Consider the following 13,574-nt stretch of genomic DNA (forward strand, 5'->3'; position numbering starts at 1 on the left):
AGTTGTCCACAACAAAGAATAGCATATCTTACAAGTTCCAAAATATTTTACAAAAACTTTCTCTTCGTAAAAAAATATATCACCAGTCTTACTTGTCAACTTTTGGAGACCTCAAAGTTGTCTTTTTATAACATTCTTTAAGGGCCTTGACTTGTTCTTGACAAGCTGACCAGTTACGGTCGTTATCAGCAAGACAATCTTCTAGTTTGCGGTAAACCTGAGCACATCTACATTCTCTTGTCACTGACTTTGAAAGTTCAATGAGAATACAACATACATGGAACTGTCAATCATATCTTCTACGTCTCGCTCTTCTTCTAAAGACTCTGAAGCAGAAACTGAACTTTTCGAAGTCATAACCTCCTCAATGCCTCTTCTCATAAATTGGAATTATCAAAGTCAGATAAATTTATTGGCTGCTTTTATCCCGAAATATTCGCTATAGGTAGAGATGAAGATAACAAATTGTCAAGTTCCACTGAGTTTTCTTGACTCCCTTGCACACAAGTTGACGACTCAATATTATCATCTTCGTCACTAGAGTCTTCGAAAGTTGGAAGTATCCATCTCCTTTTGGACTGGTCTGCTACATTTTTCTCTCCACGCTGTTCATTGCTACTTTCTGTAAAGTTTCGTTTTCGTTTTGTGGCCATCGCAAGACCTTTGACCACAGCACTTTCAGTGTTTGCTTCCACTGTTCTACAAGTATTGCCAACTTGTGCTTTTATCTCTTCGTGTTGCCTTTTGGTTTGTTCGCTTTCTTCATTTCTTCTTGCTTGTTGTGAATAGGAATTCCCCATCTGACTTTTGCCTTGTTCTCTTTCTGCGTACCATTTGGTAAGTCTCTTTTCTGCTTCCACGTCACGAAGTCGACGACCTTCCAAATCTCTGCAAGCCGAAACATTTCGAGACTTTTTACGAAAAGCTGCTTGGCCTCTCAAAAGTGTACCAAAACCGCCTTTACCTCCTTTTAAAACACCTAAAGGTCTTGCTTGTAGAAAAGAACCGCTAACAAACCGAACAAGTCTTTCTTCAGCAGCAACTATTTTGCCGCCATATAGAAATATAAGAGGCCAACTATAACCTAACCTTTTCCATATCAATTTTTCCAAGTCACGGACAGTATCTTGAGATGATAAATATACGTTCAGAGTACCTACTCCTGGAAGTTCTCCAATCAATAACTGAATCCACTCCATATCCCTCCAAAAGAAACAATTATCGAAATTATAAGAAATGGCGCCAAATTGCTTTTTTTTCTTGAAAGGATTTCAAAAAGGAAATGAATGGCGATGTGGCTATATTATTTACGACAAGTAAACAAGGCCTTTCGTTTTGGCAACTGAATACCTTTGATTGGCAAATACAAGATTTTCCTACAAAAAACGCTGAACAACAATGGCTTCTTTTTTGCAACAACTGGAAACAGAGTCATCTCAACAAAGCTATACAAAAAAGTGCTTCGGGACAAGAGATATCATCAAGGCTAGCCTGTGTCACTTTGCAACACGAACTTTATGTTGTTGATATTGCTCAGCATCATATTATATGGCCTATTCGAAAAGTGCAAGCTTATGATATCACGAGTATTTGTTTTCTACACCACGACGAGCTTCTCTGCATAGGTATCACTAAGCTCATTGCTTGTGTTTGCTATTTCATAGTTGATTCTTGCTAGGAACCAAAGATGGACAACTCAAGATATTTCAACTTGTGGATGGAAAGCATTTGAAAACATTGATGTTGGGTTCCAGTCCAATTTCCCGTATGACTGCTTCGAAGGACGATTTTCTTGCGGTTCAACTTGATGAATGTCGAATTGAAATCGTATCTTTAGAAGATGACGGAACTATTAAGAATGGGACGTTGGAACCATTTGATTTTGGTATTACCAATATGTCATTTTCACCTTTTTATCATTCTTTGTTGGCTATTGCAGGTGATGATGGGTCTGTAACTGTTGTCGATACCAAGTCTACTGAAAGGTTTGTGAAAATTCAGTTTTCATCGGCACATCTTTCGCCAGTATCATTGATTGCGTTTTCTCCTACCAATTCTTGTCTTCTATGTTCAGTTGGTTTGGATAAGCGTCTATGCTTCTTTGATATGGAAAAGAAAAAGAAAAGGATTCGAATGTTTTCGTTGAATGACTTTTGTGAAAGTTTGCAGTTCTTGAATTCAGGTTCACATCTGATTATTAGCTTTCGACAAGGTCGTTTGAGTCTGTTTGACTTGAGAGGTGGAATCCAAGAAAGGTCATCCATAGCAACTAGCCAAGTCATTGAATCGATTACAATTTTGGACAAGACAGTGTTTGAAAAGACAACATTAAGGAATGAAAGGGATAATAATAGGATTCTTCCGCCTACTTTATACAAATCAGAAGCAGTTGATGAAGAAAAAGAAAACATTCACTCTGTTTCTAATAGAATGGACAGCAAAAAGCAAGATTCTTTCCAGTCTTCTCATACAACGGAAGAAGATTCATGTTTGACTGACGAGTTATTGCTAGACAACTCTCTATTACGTAATGGATCAACACAACTTGTAGTCCCACCAAAAGAAAGCAACTCATTGGATTGTTTAAGTAATCACCTTTCTGAGTCAATGATAGTTATTCGTTCCAAAGACAATAGCATGCAAAGACGAGAACACCTCTCTGAGAGGAAACAGTTGCAAGAAGAAGTTGACGGTGACTATTTGCCGACCAAAGGAGACTCTTCAAGACCATTTTCTACTTCATGGGACGAAACTCCTATTTTAGCTATATCTTCTTCGAAACAACAAGTTCATGTGAATTCCGAAAAGAATGGCTCAATTTTTGATGAAACAGTCACTCAAAACCCAAAATCTATCTCTTCTTATCCAAATCCGTTTCAGTGTCTTCTACAAGACTCCGCATCTCCTTCCTATGATTCACGTTCTGAGCAGTTAGAAAATGAAAACAAGGATCTGGCTTCTCATAATATCTATTCAGGCTTGTTACAATCCATAGAAGATATTCAATATGCAAGTAATAGAGAAATCAAACAACATATACAAAATCTGCACATTGATGTCATTCGCAATTTTGAAGAACAACACGTAAGTTTGTTGGTTATCTTTACTATTTGTTTTGTATATGAAAAGCTTTGAAGAGTCGCATTCAGGAATTGGAACAAGGAATGCTAAAATTGATGAAACATATTCAATTGCTGGAACAAAAGGCTCAACAAGATCGAATTTTATTTCCGTGATTTTTAAGAGATGACTACCCATCTTACTGTTGAATATGACCGCAAAGGGTTGATTATTGGTTCTCAACGTGTTTTACTGTTTAGTGCAAGTATTCATTATCCACGCTGTCAGCCTAGTGACTGGCAACAGTTGATTGAGTTTGCAAAAGAAGCTGGTATAAACTGTATCGAAACTTGTAAGTAACCTTTCGTGAGCTTATTCGGAGCAAATTGAAGAATTTTATTTGAAGACGTTTTTTGGAATCAACACGAAAAGGAAAAAGGAGTATACGACTTTTCCGGTCGTTTGGATCTTTTTGGTTTTATACGAACCATTGCCAAAGCAGGACTATATGCCTTATTACGTATAGGACCTTATATATGTGCAGAGACTCATTTTGGAGGATTTCCACACTGGCTGAGAGATATCGATGGTAACAGTAGATTAGAAAATGAAAAAAATTCTTCTATATAACCCTTGTGGATAGGAATAGAGTTTCGTACCCAAAATGAACCTTTTCAAAGAGAATCGAGTCGTTGGGTTCGCTTTCTGGTAGAAAAGCTGAATAGCAATAATTGCTTTTATAGTCAAGGAGGTCCCATCGTTATGGTTCAGTTTGAGAATGAGTACAAGTTGATTGGACAAAATTATGGAGAGGCTGGACTGAATTATCTAAAGTGGTGTTCAGAATTGGCCAAAGGTACGATTTTCTATTTTTTAAAGGACTTTGTTGGACTTTTTTTGAACGCGTTGTTTTGAAAGATTTACAGTTACCGGTACCTTTGTTTATGTGCAAAGGAAGTATTGAGGTGAATAACATTCGCATTCAGTTGATATTTATGACTTATCCTTTTTGAAACAATATGAATAGAATGTGCTTGAAACTATCAATGACTTTTATGGTCATCAAGAGATGGAAAATCATCATCGAGAGTATCCTAATCAACCTGCAATTTGGACAGAATGTTGGACAGGATGGTAAAATGGAAACTTGATGAGTTAAATATTCATTGTTGTCAATTGTTTAGGTATGATGTTTGGGGTAGTGCTCATCATATTCGACCCTGTAAAGTAAGTTTCTTTTATAATACAAATAGTCTCTATTTCATCTCCTTTTAGGATTTGTTTTATGCAGTTCTGAGGTTTTTTGCTCAAGGAGGAAAAGGAATCAATTATTATATGTTTCATGGTGGTACAAACTATGATCAATTAGCCATGTATCTACAGACGACTAGTTATGACTATGATGCTCCTATTGATGAATACGGAAGAAAAACAAAAAAGTATTTTGGTCTACAATACATTCATCGGCAACTTGAACAACATTTTGCTTCATTAGCATTAAAGTTAGAAGCACCCATTGCGCATTCCTATGAGGATAATTATGTTTGGATATTTATTTGGGAAGAGCAAGGTTCCAATTGTATCTTTTTTTGTAATGATCATCCAACTTCAACCAAACAAGTACAATGGAAAGAACAAGAATATTGTTTAGCACCTTTATCTGTACAAATGGTGGTCGATCATCATCGTTTGATATTGAAGAGTGATCAACTATTTGTAGATGAGGAACTTATTCAGAAGGAGTTGAAGCCCATTTCTGTGACAACTGAAGAATGGACTTGGCAATATTATAAGGAAAATATTCCGACCACTGATATAACAAGTTCAGCTTCCCAATCATCATCAATATCATCATTATCATCTAACACTGAAATAGAAACTCAAGTTCCTGTAGAAATGTTGCGTTACACAGGAACTGCGACTGATTACGCTTGGTATATTGCTCATTATCAAATCGATCCTCAAATAGAATGGACTAGTGATGACGCACTAGAATGGGTTGGAGGACAAGTGGATTTGGAAGCTGCAGATTATGTTCAAGTTTATGTGAATGGCGTTTATAAGACATCTTCTCCATTGCCTTTATTAGAAGAAAGATTTCCCAATTCCTGGAATGAGACAAGTGCTTCTCCTCATGTAGGGTTTCATCAACATATGGAATTTACACATTCACAAGTACTGAAGGATTCTATATTTTGTATTTCTTTTCTAGTGTCTTCTTTAGGAATGATTAAAGGAGACTGGCAACTTGATCGTGGATGGAATATGAAAGATGAAAGAAAAGGCATATTTGGAATACCCAAAATAGCTTGGAAAGTACGTAGAAAGGATAGTGATCATACCATTCCTTTAAAAGTCCAAAGTACTTTTCGATTTATGCCTTTATGGATGCAACCACCATTGGTTGAAAGTCATTTTCTTCATCAGAAGACTTGGAAAGATTGGAATATTTCATTCTTCGATAGAGAAGAAGATGGAATAGGACCTCGTTGGTATCGAGCTATCATTTCATTATTATCTGACAAGGTATATTGCATAATATTGTTTATTACATACAACTGAAGAGAATATTCATATAAACGGATAGGAATATGATGGTGGTTTATTATTGGATTGCAAAGGATTATGGAAAGGCCATATTTGGTGGAATAAGCAAGACTTGGGTCGTTATTGGCTTATTCCCGCATCTTGTGTCGATATTTCTTCTTCTCCGATAAGACAAAGTCAATCTAAGGAAACACAACGTTTCTATTTTATTCACAAGTCGATGGTCTATTCAGTGAATGAATTGATTATCTTTGAAGAATGGGGAGGAACACTTGAATCTATCGATTTGTTGGAGATTCCTCACACCAATCCCATGGAACCTAAACCATTGGATGCATAAGCCATGGGTGGAACATTGGGATGAGGAACTTGTGCAAAAGTATAAAACTGAGGTTCCAATGTTGAAGAAAATCGAATATAAGCTCCAAGATTACCCATTTGGTCACAATAGTTGGGAGCAGAAAACACAGTAATCAATCGATTATCTGCTTCTACTTCATATCCTTGTTCCTTCATTTCATGGCTCCTAACTAACAAGGCAATTTGGTTGGCATCTAAAAACCTACAAGTAACATCTGGTCCAAAAGATACGCCAATTCCTCTTTTAGATACTCCCCAACCCATTTCCTAAAAATAAGGTAAATGAATATCTTTCTAACAAACAGTCTCTTTGATATTACCTTTTGAGGATCACTCCACAATAATTCTGCCATAAGACCTTGATCAGGTTCTCTATGCCTATCAAGATGTTGTAAATCTTCCAATAAGACACCATCTCGACTAAATAATCCTCCATGAATAACCAATACTTGTTTTCTGTTTCTAACCACAAAAACAAAAATGAACCATCTCAACCTTTACTATTCCATACACTTACCCCTTTTCATTTCCAATCAATAAATGTCCCAATGGAAGACTTTCAAAAAGCTCAGCAAATAATGAATAAATGGTTTCATTATATTTTGTTTTCACTTCTCCTTCAAATCCATAAATTTTGTTCATATTTTTGCTTTCATGGTTGCCACGATTAAGTAGCATACAAAGAGGATCATAACAAACAAAAGTTAATAAAGTGATAATAACTTCAACACTAAAGGAACCTCGATCAACAAAGTCACCTTATGGACATCATTCAGTCATTCCATTTTAGAAGCAATTGGCTTACCATTGAACAAATAAGGATTATCACGTGATGGATAGCCATTGAGTTGAAAAATATTCAATAAATCATAATATTGTCCGTGAGTATCACCGCAAACTGTAATTCCACTCTCTTTTACTTGATAAGATACGATATTGTCCAATTGATCTATTCCAAATATCAAAACATGATTATTCCATCTACACACTTTTTGGAAGACTTACCCAAATATCGTTTGGCATAAACCAATAACTTGATTAGATACTTTTTATGAAGTTTACCTTGATTGCGCAAATATTCTATCAACTCGTAACAAAAAGACTCTGAAATATCCTCTTGTTCCCATGTAGGACCTTGATAGCTATCTTCTACTATGATGGACTCATAATCGATGGTTTCAAACAAAGAAACTGGCTTCACAGCATCCGAATCGATTGCTTTGGCAAAAGCTTGTTCTCGAATTCTCCTTTCACACTCCTATTCTCACAAGTTGATATGCATCAATAACAAAAACAATATGTCAACATATATATATATTTATATATATATATATATATATGTATCCTTTTTCTTAGCCATTGCATCTGCATCATTCGGTACCAACTGCAATACCTTTTTAAAGTCTTCTAAAGCAGCTTTATACTTTCCAAGCGCAAAATTGGCTACTGCACGTCGATAATAGCCTTTAGGATAATGGCAATCCAATTCGATACTTTTACAAGCATCCATATAAGCATATCCATATTCCTATATCCACAAAAATTAACAACAATGAATCATTTTGAAGCGCCATCCATATACTTGCTTCCATCTTGGTTCTAGCGAGGGCACGATTGGCATAAAGTATGGCACAAGGACTCAATTCAATAGCTTGTGTATACAACTCACAAGCTTGTGCATATCTAGTTGTTGTTCCATTTATTCATCTGTGTTTCACTCCACCTTATTCTACCTACTTTTTGGCGCCAACAGCTGCATTGGCCTGTTGACGTAACTTTTCTGCACGAGTCTGAATATCATCCACTTGAATAGAATCTGCGTCTGGTATATTATCTTGGAAGTGATTTTCTTTCCACAAAGTATCTTTCATTTCTCACTTTTGTTGACTACCACAACACAACCTATTTTTGGACTCACGGCCTCCTCTAAAGAGAATAATTGTTAGAAAGAAATGTTATTTCTTGGCCAACTTTTGTTTTTTGTAGTTGAAGTTCCCATCATTGCTTTAGTTGTATTATGTTTATTATTTTATTATAGTGCTAAAAGAGGTGCTACTTCTTGGTATGTCTATTTATTGGTTGGTATAGCTTGGTTTATTTGTCTGGTGGTTATTTTCTTGGTTCCTTTGGATTTAGCAGAAACCCTTGTCGACCGTTGTCAAGTCTTAGTATCTTATTCCGAATATACTGGTTATCAAAAAGGAGATTGTCCTATTCACGAAACTCGTCCAGGCTTTGTATTTATTCTATGGTTGGTTATTTATTGGATATCGTTTGCTTTGACGTGGCTATTTTTGCCCATATTTTCACAATACGCCGTTGCTGGTGACTATTCCATAGGCAAGCGCCTACAAACGGCTTTATGGTCCAATGCTTTGTTTTATGCTATTTGTGGAGTGTTTATTATAGGTTTTGGAATATATATGGGAATTCGATATCATCTTTCTGCCTATTCATTGATGGGTTTATTGATTGGATTATCCAATGCATTCGGATTATTGGGTGTTATATGTATGCTTGGATATGGGATTGTACAAATTCCTAGAGCTTTATGGCATCGTGGAGACTTGAGTAGAAGATTAAGATATTGTGAATTCAAAGTAACCGAATATACCGATCGTATGGATGAAGCGAGAGCAGATTTGGCTCAGATATTGGGACAAATTGAAAGAGTGCAACAGAAACTTGCTCATTTATTATCAGCCACGGATAATGAAGGGACGAATGTAGAGGAAGCAGGAATATCCCAATCCTCTTTTCCCAAAAGGCATCGTTTGATCAACTTTATTCAAGTCATTATAAGTGAAATACCGAAAGAAGATTTACGAGTTGCTTTACCTGTTCCCGATAGAACAGCAGAAATACCCAAAACTATCACTGAAAATTTCTTAGCTTTCTTACATCAAAGACTCAATCAAAGAGTAAGAAATGATCGACTGTTTCTTTTCATCTTTTGTGTAGATAAGTTGATATAGGTCATAGAATATCGCAAGTCGAGTTATTTATGGGGTCGTACATGTGATGAAGCATTTCAATTGGAACAATGGATGACTTGGAAGAGTTGTAAGAGTTGGAAGAATGTTTGGATACCGAATAGTCATTCTTGGTATGCCTTTTATATTCCACTGATTTGTAGACTATTTGCTTTCATGTGTATCGTACTTTCTATTTTATTTCTTTGGAGTGAGACGACCATTTGGAGTTTGAAAACATCCAGTCATGTGGATTTATCACCCTTATCTTTGTGGATTCATCGTCAAGGAATGAGCAATTATAGTATTCAAGTAAGTGTGTTGTATGAAACATGGAAAGAGAACATTACATGAGCATCTAGTTGATATCGTTATTTTCGATTGCTTATTTGGCATTGTGTGTTTATTATTCATTATTTCATTTCAATTTGTATCGTTTTTATGAACTCATTCCACAACACACCGATGCTTATTCCTTATTTCTCAATGCTTTGTTATGTTGTCGTTTTACTGTTCCGTTGTGTTATAATTTTTTAACTTTGTTACATGAAACTTCATTTGCTGTACCTTTGTTGTATCCTCAAATACCTGCTTCTTTGTTACCCACTACATCATTTAGTAAAGTGGAACAAAGTATGCAAGTGTTGCCTATTTTAGGAAATAGTTTCAATGCATTCTTTCCGGTGGTTTTGTTATTATTCGTATTGGGAACCAGTTTTCAATTATGGACGAGGTTCTTATCTTCTTTGGGATTGAAACAATTTGGATTTGAACATGATGATGATATCCAATACGAACGTTTAGGTAAAGAATTATTGGAACGTGAACGACAACGGAGACAACGACTTGGATAAAAGTGGTGAGAAAGATGATCATCATCCAAGAGATAAACACACACTTGCTCTTTTGTTTCCCATACTCATAAAAGTATCAACCTTTTCTATGCAATCTTGTTTTACGTTTATAAAACAGAGCTGTCATATCCATTTTGTAACGTCAACTCAATCTGCCTTGTCTACTCGTTGCAACTCTTCAACTGCCAAGTGACTCGTAAATACCAAAGAATCATGTTGAAACTCTACAACAACGGGATAATTGGCAGTTATAGGTTCTCCTTTATAAACATCACAAAAACCAATCACCTTTCCAACCTTGTCTTTTAATAAAATACCTTGGCCTTTCATTTTGGGAACATGATAAACCACAAGATCTGTCTTCACTTGAACAAGATCGCCACAATGAATACCAAAACGTTGTTCTGACTGCATTTCAAAAGTAGACATCATCCTTGATTGGCGTATAGAACCTAGTCGGGTGTTGAGGACCCATAAACGTGACAAGTAACGAGGTTGAGGAAAGGAATCTCTATTTTTTCGTGTAAAAGATATTCGATAGAAAGAAGCAAAAGGACAACGAGAACAAGTTGGGATAAAACCAAATATTGGATCCATAACTTTTAATCTCCTCCTCTTGTCCATCCATCCCATCTCCCTATTCTCTCTTTCTCTCTTTTCTATTGCTTATGGAAAACAAAGTCTGTTTTGATTCGTATCATTCTGTACACAAGTAGATTGGCACAACATATGTAGGTGTTCTAAATAACAACGTTGTTGTTCCATTTGTTCGCTTTCTATTTGTAAAGCTTGTCGTAGAAATGAATGACTTTCTTCCATGAAACCTGATTGCTTACAAACTTCACTCAAATGCTTCCATTGTGACCCAACCAATTGTATTTGTGCTTCTTTCATATGTCTCAAAGCTGCCAATGCTTTGACACGATCCCCTTGTTCAAAACATGCTTCCACCAATAGTTGATAGGTAATCCTATCCATCGAAACTTTAGAACGAACTTCACGAAATACTTGCAACATCTTGTCCAGTTCTCCTTGTCGACGATAAAAACTCAACAAGATATTATACAACTCAATGCCATCAGGTACTTGATTCATCCATTCCATAACTTTTTCAATGGGAGGATTCTCTTGAGAAAGTTTCCAAGATGCTAAAATAGTAAAAGTCCATAAATTGCTACCAACTCCATCTCTTTCCATTCTTTTGTAGAAGTTTTCGACGATATCAAATGGACAAGTATACGTCAAACTCCAAAAAGTGGCATTGTACGCTATGGAGTAGACACATTTCAATATCTATTAGAGATAGAAGAATACGAATAGACATACCTAAACGATCGATGGCAATCTTTTGGCTATCACAAATATCAAAAATGGATAACAAGGGTTGACATGAACTGGATATGAGAGGAGACTGCACAGCATCTTTCCATAAGGGTTGCAATCTATCCAATAACTGCCAAGGCAATTGTTCAGGATAAGGCTCTTTAGAATCCTTGGGATAGGATGATAAGGGTAAACAAAAGAATTCATCCATAGCGGAATGAAAAAGTGAGTCACAACATATAATACCCACATCCAATATATGTGAACAAGTATTAGCTTCTACAAGTTGATGCATGCTCATCATCATTTGGGCAATACCACATATAAGAATAGTTAGAGTACGCTATAAATATATCCATTATCGGAATCAGAAGAGATGGATACCAATCAGTACAGTCAAATTTGTTTTGCCAAATATACAACTTCTTACCGTATTAGCTAGTTGATTTTCTATCATTTCATCCAACAAAGAGAAAAAGCATTTCTCATCGCCACATAAGCTGGCAATATAAAGCAGTGTATGATAAAATTCTGCAACATAAACATGAGTATGAGTACGCATTTTCTTAAGCCTAGATAAACCCCAATGCAAAGCAACTTTTGGTTCATTTCGTTGGCTATACAAATATAAAGCATCGGATTGTACTACGAAAGCTTCATTTTCTTCCAGTTCTTAATGAAGATTCGTGAGAATTTTACTTCTCGTGGATGCACAAAACAAGAATATACTTACTCTGATAAACCAAAATAGAAAGATTATCATTCCCTGCGAAGGACATATTCCAAAGAATATCATATAAATCATCGGTGGTACAACTGAGACGTTGTTTGACTAAAGTTTCAAACACTTGCAAGGTTTCAGATATCATCCTAAATTGGCCTAAACAGTAGAAAAGCTTTTCCAAAATGCTTCATTCAAGAAACGTATTTTAGAGGTTACTTTTACCTCGTGGAATTGTGATTTACTCAATCGATAACCTGTTCTGCACATTTTATGGAAGATATTGAGTGCTTCCAAAGGATATTTGTTCTTACAATATCCATGCAATAGAGTCGATAGGGTTACAATATTTCCAGATATACCAGAACGACGCATACTCTCATAAACATTCATAGCAAGCTCCATATCTCCAACATTACCACAAGCATAAATCAATGAAGTATAAATGTAATCATTAGGTGCAATCCCTTCTTCTGTCATTTTCTGTAGCCAACTAAAAGCCAATTCCAATTTTCCTGCTTTTCCTAATGCATCAATAATCATTCCATACATTCTGATGTTGGGATGAATGCCGTCTTCCACCATTTTGCGAAAATATTCAAACATCGACGTCAAATCCCCGTGAATAGCACAAGCATACATTGCACTAAAATAGACAGCTTCGGTAGGTTGATGTCCTCTCTGTAACATTTGTTTCCAAAGCTGAGACATTTGATCCAATTTTCCTAGTCTTCCAAACGCTTCAAAAATAATAGCGTATGATGTTACAGAAGGCAATACACCCATAGCAGGCATTTCAACTGAAAAGAGTTCCAAAGCTTCCGAAAAACGACTTGCCTGAATAAGACCTTTACATAGAATGTTACAAGATACTTCATTGGGAAACATGTCAAAGTCTCTCTTCAAGTTCCGAAAAACTTCAAATGCAGATTCCACTTTTCCTAACTGACAATAGGCATACATAAGAGAATTTAAAGTACGAATATCCATCTCAAGTTGATCCTTTTCCTTTAATAACTGTTGATGCAGCGTGTGAACCACTACTTGTTGGTTATCTCGTGGAATGGAACCAATACGAGATAATAAAATAGTAAATGTTAGAATAGAAGGAAGAATTCCTCTTGAACGAGCTTTTTCATATACATCCCACATTTCCACACCCTTTCTACAGTTTCCTAACTTTTGTAATAGCTGGTTCATAGTAGGAACGGTAATCACAAGCTTTGCATAGCGTAAAAACAGATTGTAAGCTTCCTGAGGCTTTGAATTCTTGATGAGTTCCAATATTTTGCGTTCTTTTGAAGAAATGACCACATAACCTCGCGACTCACTATCCTGCAAAGTATCCGCTTTCTTGAGTCTTTTGATGGGAAGTCGAAGAGGTTTATCAGAACTTTCCAATGATTCGCTTTCATTTTTGGGTTGACTACTGGCAGTTGAATATATAGAGAAACTATGTTTCTTTTCTTTTTTGCTCTGGTTGTTGAAAAATAAGAAATGGCGTCTGCACAGTTGTGGTGCTTTCTTCTGTTGCCAACGTGGTCCCGAATGTTGACAGTGATCACGACAATAATGACAGCTCATATGACTATTGATAGTAATCAGTGCACAGGTACGAAAAGGAATACATAAGAAACCAAGTTTCTCAAGTCTATCTGATATGAGCGCCATTTCTTGGAAAAAAATGCCAACCACACCCAAACAACTATAATAAGAATTAGCAGAGTTGTTTATCCT

General features: G+C 36.1%; 6 protein-coding genes across 6 annotated transcripts; 2 read left to right on the forward strand and 4 right to left on the reverse strand.

Moving 5' to 3' along the window:
* Positions 1 to 6: 6 nt before the first annotated feature.
* On the reverse strand, positions 7 to 391 carry Gasu_40830 (uncharacterized protein). Its single transcript, XM_005704850.1, has 2 exons — positions 278 to 391; positions 7 to 227 (listed from the first exon to the last, which is right to left on the reverse strand). Exons 1-2 carry the CDS (start codon positions 379 to 381, stop codon positions 89 to 91), a joined length of 243 nt encoding a protein of 80 aa, XP_005704907.1. The 5' UTR covers positions 382 to 391; the 3' UTR covers positions 7 to 88.
* Positions 392 to 393: 2 nt separating this feature from the next.
* Gasu_40840 (ubiquitin family protein) lies at positions 394 to 1,291 on the reverse strand. The gene has a single exon (XM_005704851.1). The coding sequence runs from the start codon at positions 1,197 to 1,199 to the stop codon at positions 423 to 425; it is 777 nt and encodes a 258-aa protein (XP_005704908.1). The 5' UTR covers positions 1,200 to 1,291; the 3' UTR covers positions 394 to 422.
* Positions 1,292 to 1,721: 430 nt separating this feature from the next.
* Positions 1,722 to 5,872, forward strand: Gasu_40850 (beta-galactosidase). The gene is made up of 11 exons (XM_005704852.1): positions 1,722 to 3,084; positions 3,138 to 3,232; positions 3,321 to 3,412; positions 3,467 to 3,649; positions 3,704 to 3,916; positions 3,979 to 4,025; positions 4,088 to 4,194; positions 4,245 to 4,287; positions 4,336 to 5,586; positions 5,648 to 5,723; positions 5,779 to 5,872. Exons 1-11 carry the CDS (start codon positions 1,741 to 1,743, stop codon positions 5,841 to 5,843), a joined length of 3,516 nt encoding a protein of 1,171 aa, XP_005704909.1. The 5' UTR covers positions 1,722 to 1,740; the 3' UTR covers positions 5,844 to 5,872.
* Positions 5,873 to 5,876: 4 nt separating this feature from the next.
* Positions 5,877 to 7,871, reverse strand: Gasu_40860 (protein phosphatase). Its single transcript, XM_005704853.1, has 8 exons — positions 7,705 to 7,871; positions 7,554 to 7,650; positions 7,361 to 7,495; positions 6,973 to 7,225; positions 6,773 to 6,916; positions 6,485 to 6,725; positions 6,288 to 6,429; positions 5,877 to 6,234 (listed from the first exon to the last, which is right to left on the reverse strand). Exons 1-8 carry the CDS (start codon positions 7,836 to 7,838, stop codon positions 5,908 to 5,910), a joined length of 1,473 nt encoding a protein of 490 aa, XP_005704910.1. The 5' UTR covers positions 7,839 to 7,871; the 3' UTR covers positions 5,877 to 5,907.
* A 30-nt stretch (positions 7,872 to 7,901) lies between these two features.
* On the forward strand, positions 7,902 to 9,845 carry Gasu_40870 (uncharacterized protein). The gene is made up of 3 exons (XM_005704854.1): positions 7,902 to 8,888; positions 8,943 to 9,251; positions 9,302 to 9,845. Exons 1-3 carry the CDS (start codon positions 7,920 to 7,922, stop codon positions 9,791 to 9,793), a joined length of 1,770 nt encoding a protein of 589 aa, XP_005704911.1. The 5' UTR covers positions 7,902 to 7,919; the 3' UTR covers positions 9,794 to 9,845.
* Positions 9,846 to 9,856: 11 nt separating this feature from the next.
* On the reverse strand, positions 9,857 to 13,571 carry Gasu_40880 (mitochondrial protein translocase, MPT family). Its single transcript, XM_005704855.1, has 6 exons — positions 12,063 to 13,571; positions 11,850 to 12,012; positions 11,547 to 11,788; positions 11,120 to 11,459; positions 10,504 to 11,061; positions 9,857 to 10,458 (listed from the first exon to the last, which is right to left on the reverse strand). Exons 1-6 carry the CDS (start codon positions 13,506 to 13,508, stop codon positions 9,941 to 9,943), a joined length of 3,267 nt encoding a protein of 1,088 aa, XP_005704912.1. The 5' UTR covers positions 13,509 to 13,571; the 3' UTR covers positions 9,857 to 9,940.
* Between the last annotated feature and the right edge of the window lie 3 nt (positions 13,572 to 13,574).

Source organism: Galdieria sulphuraria (assembly GCF_000341285.1).
Source record: "Galdieria sulphuraria unplaced genomic scaffold scaf_36, whole genome shotgun sequence".
NCBI classification, from domain to species: Eukaryota; Rhodophyta; class Bangiophyceae; order Galdieriales; family Galdieriaceae; genus Galdieria; species Galdieria sulphuraria.

Bases quoted from the DNA above. Each gene is read 5' to 3' on its own strand.
- Gasu_40830 (XM_005704850.1), bottom strand. From the start codon at position 381: ATGAGAAGAGGCATTGAGGAGGTTATGACTTCGAAAAGTTCAGTTTCT. The intron at 228-277 runs GTATGTTGTATT...AAGAGAATGTAG, and splicing joins GATATGATTGACAGTTCCAT to ATGTGCTCAGGTTTACCGCA.
- Gasu_40840 (XM_005704851.1), bottom strand. From the start codon at position 1,199: ATGGAGTGGATTCAGTTATTGATTGGAGAACTTCCAGGAGTAGGTACT.
- Gasu_40850 (XM_005704852.1), top strand. From the start codon at position 1,741: ATGTTGGGTTCCAGTCCAATTTCCCGTATGACTGCTTCGAAGGACGAT. The intron at 4,026-4,087 runs GTGAATAACATT...CAATATGAATAG, and splicing joins TGTGCAAAGGAAGTATTGAG to AATGTGCTTGAAACTATCAA. The intron at 4,288-4,335 runs GTAAGTTTCTTT...ATCTCCTTTTAG, and splicing joins ATCATATTCGACCCTGTAAA to GATTTGTTTTATGCAGTTCT.
- Gasu_40860 (XM_005704853.1), bottom strand. From the start codon at position 7,838: ATGAAAGATACTTTGTGGAAAGAAAATCACTTCCAAGATAATATACCA. The intron at 7,651-7,704 runs GTAGGTAGAATA...AACAACAACTAG, and splicing joins GCAGCTGTTGGCGCCAAAAA to ATATGCACAAGCTTGTGAGT. The intron at 6,726-6,772 runs GTAAGCCAATTG...GATGTCCATAAG, and splicing joins TAATCCTTATTTGTTCAATG to GTGACTTTGTTGATCGAGGT.
- Gasu_40870 (XM_005704854.1), top strand. From the start codon at position 7,920: ATGTTATTTCTTGGCCAACTTTTGTTTTTTGTAGTTGAAGTTCCCATC. The intron at 8,889-8,942 runs GTAAGAAATGAT...AAGTTGATATAG, and splicing joins ATCAAAGACTCAATCAAAGA to GTCATAGAATATCGCAAGTC. The intron at 9,252-9,301 runs GTAAGTGTGTTG...ATGAGCATCTAG, and splicing joins TGAGCAATTATAGTATTCAA to TTGATATCGTTATTTTCGAT.
- Gasu_40880 (XM_005704855.1), bottom strand. From the start codon at position 13,508: ATGGCGCTCATATCAGATAGACTTGAGAAACTTGGTTTCTTATGTATT. The intron at 12,013-12,062 runs GTAAAAGTAACC...ATTTTGGAAAAG, and splicing joins GTAAATCACAATTCCACGAG to CTTTTCTACTGTTTAGGCCA. The intron at 11,062-11,119 runs GTATGTCTATTC...TCTACTCCATAG, and splicing joins GATTGCCATCGATCGTTTAG to CGTACAATGCCACTTTTTGG.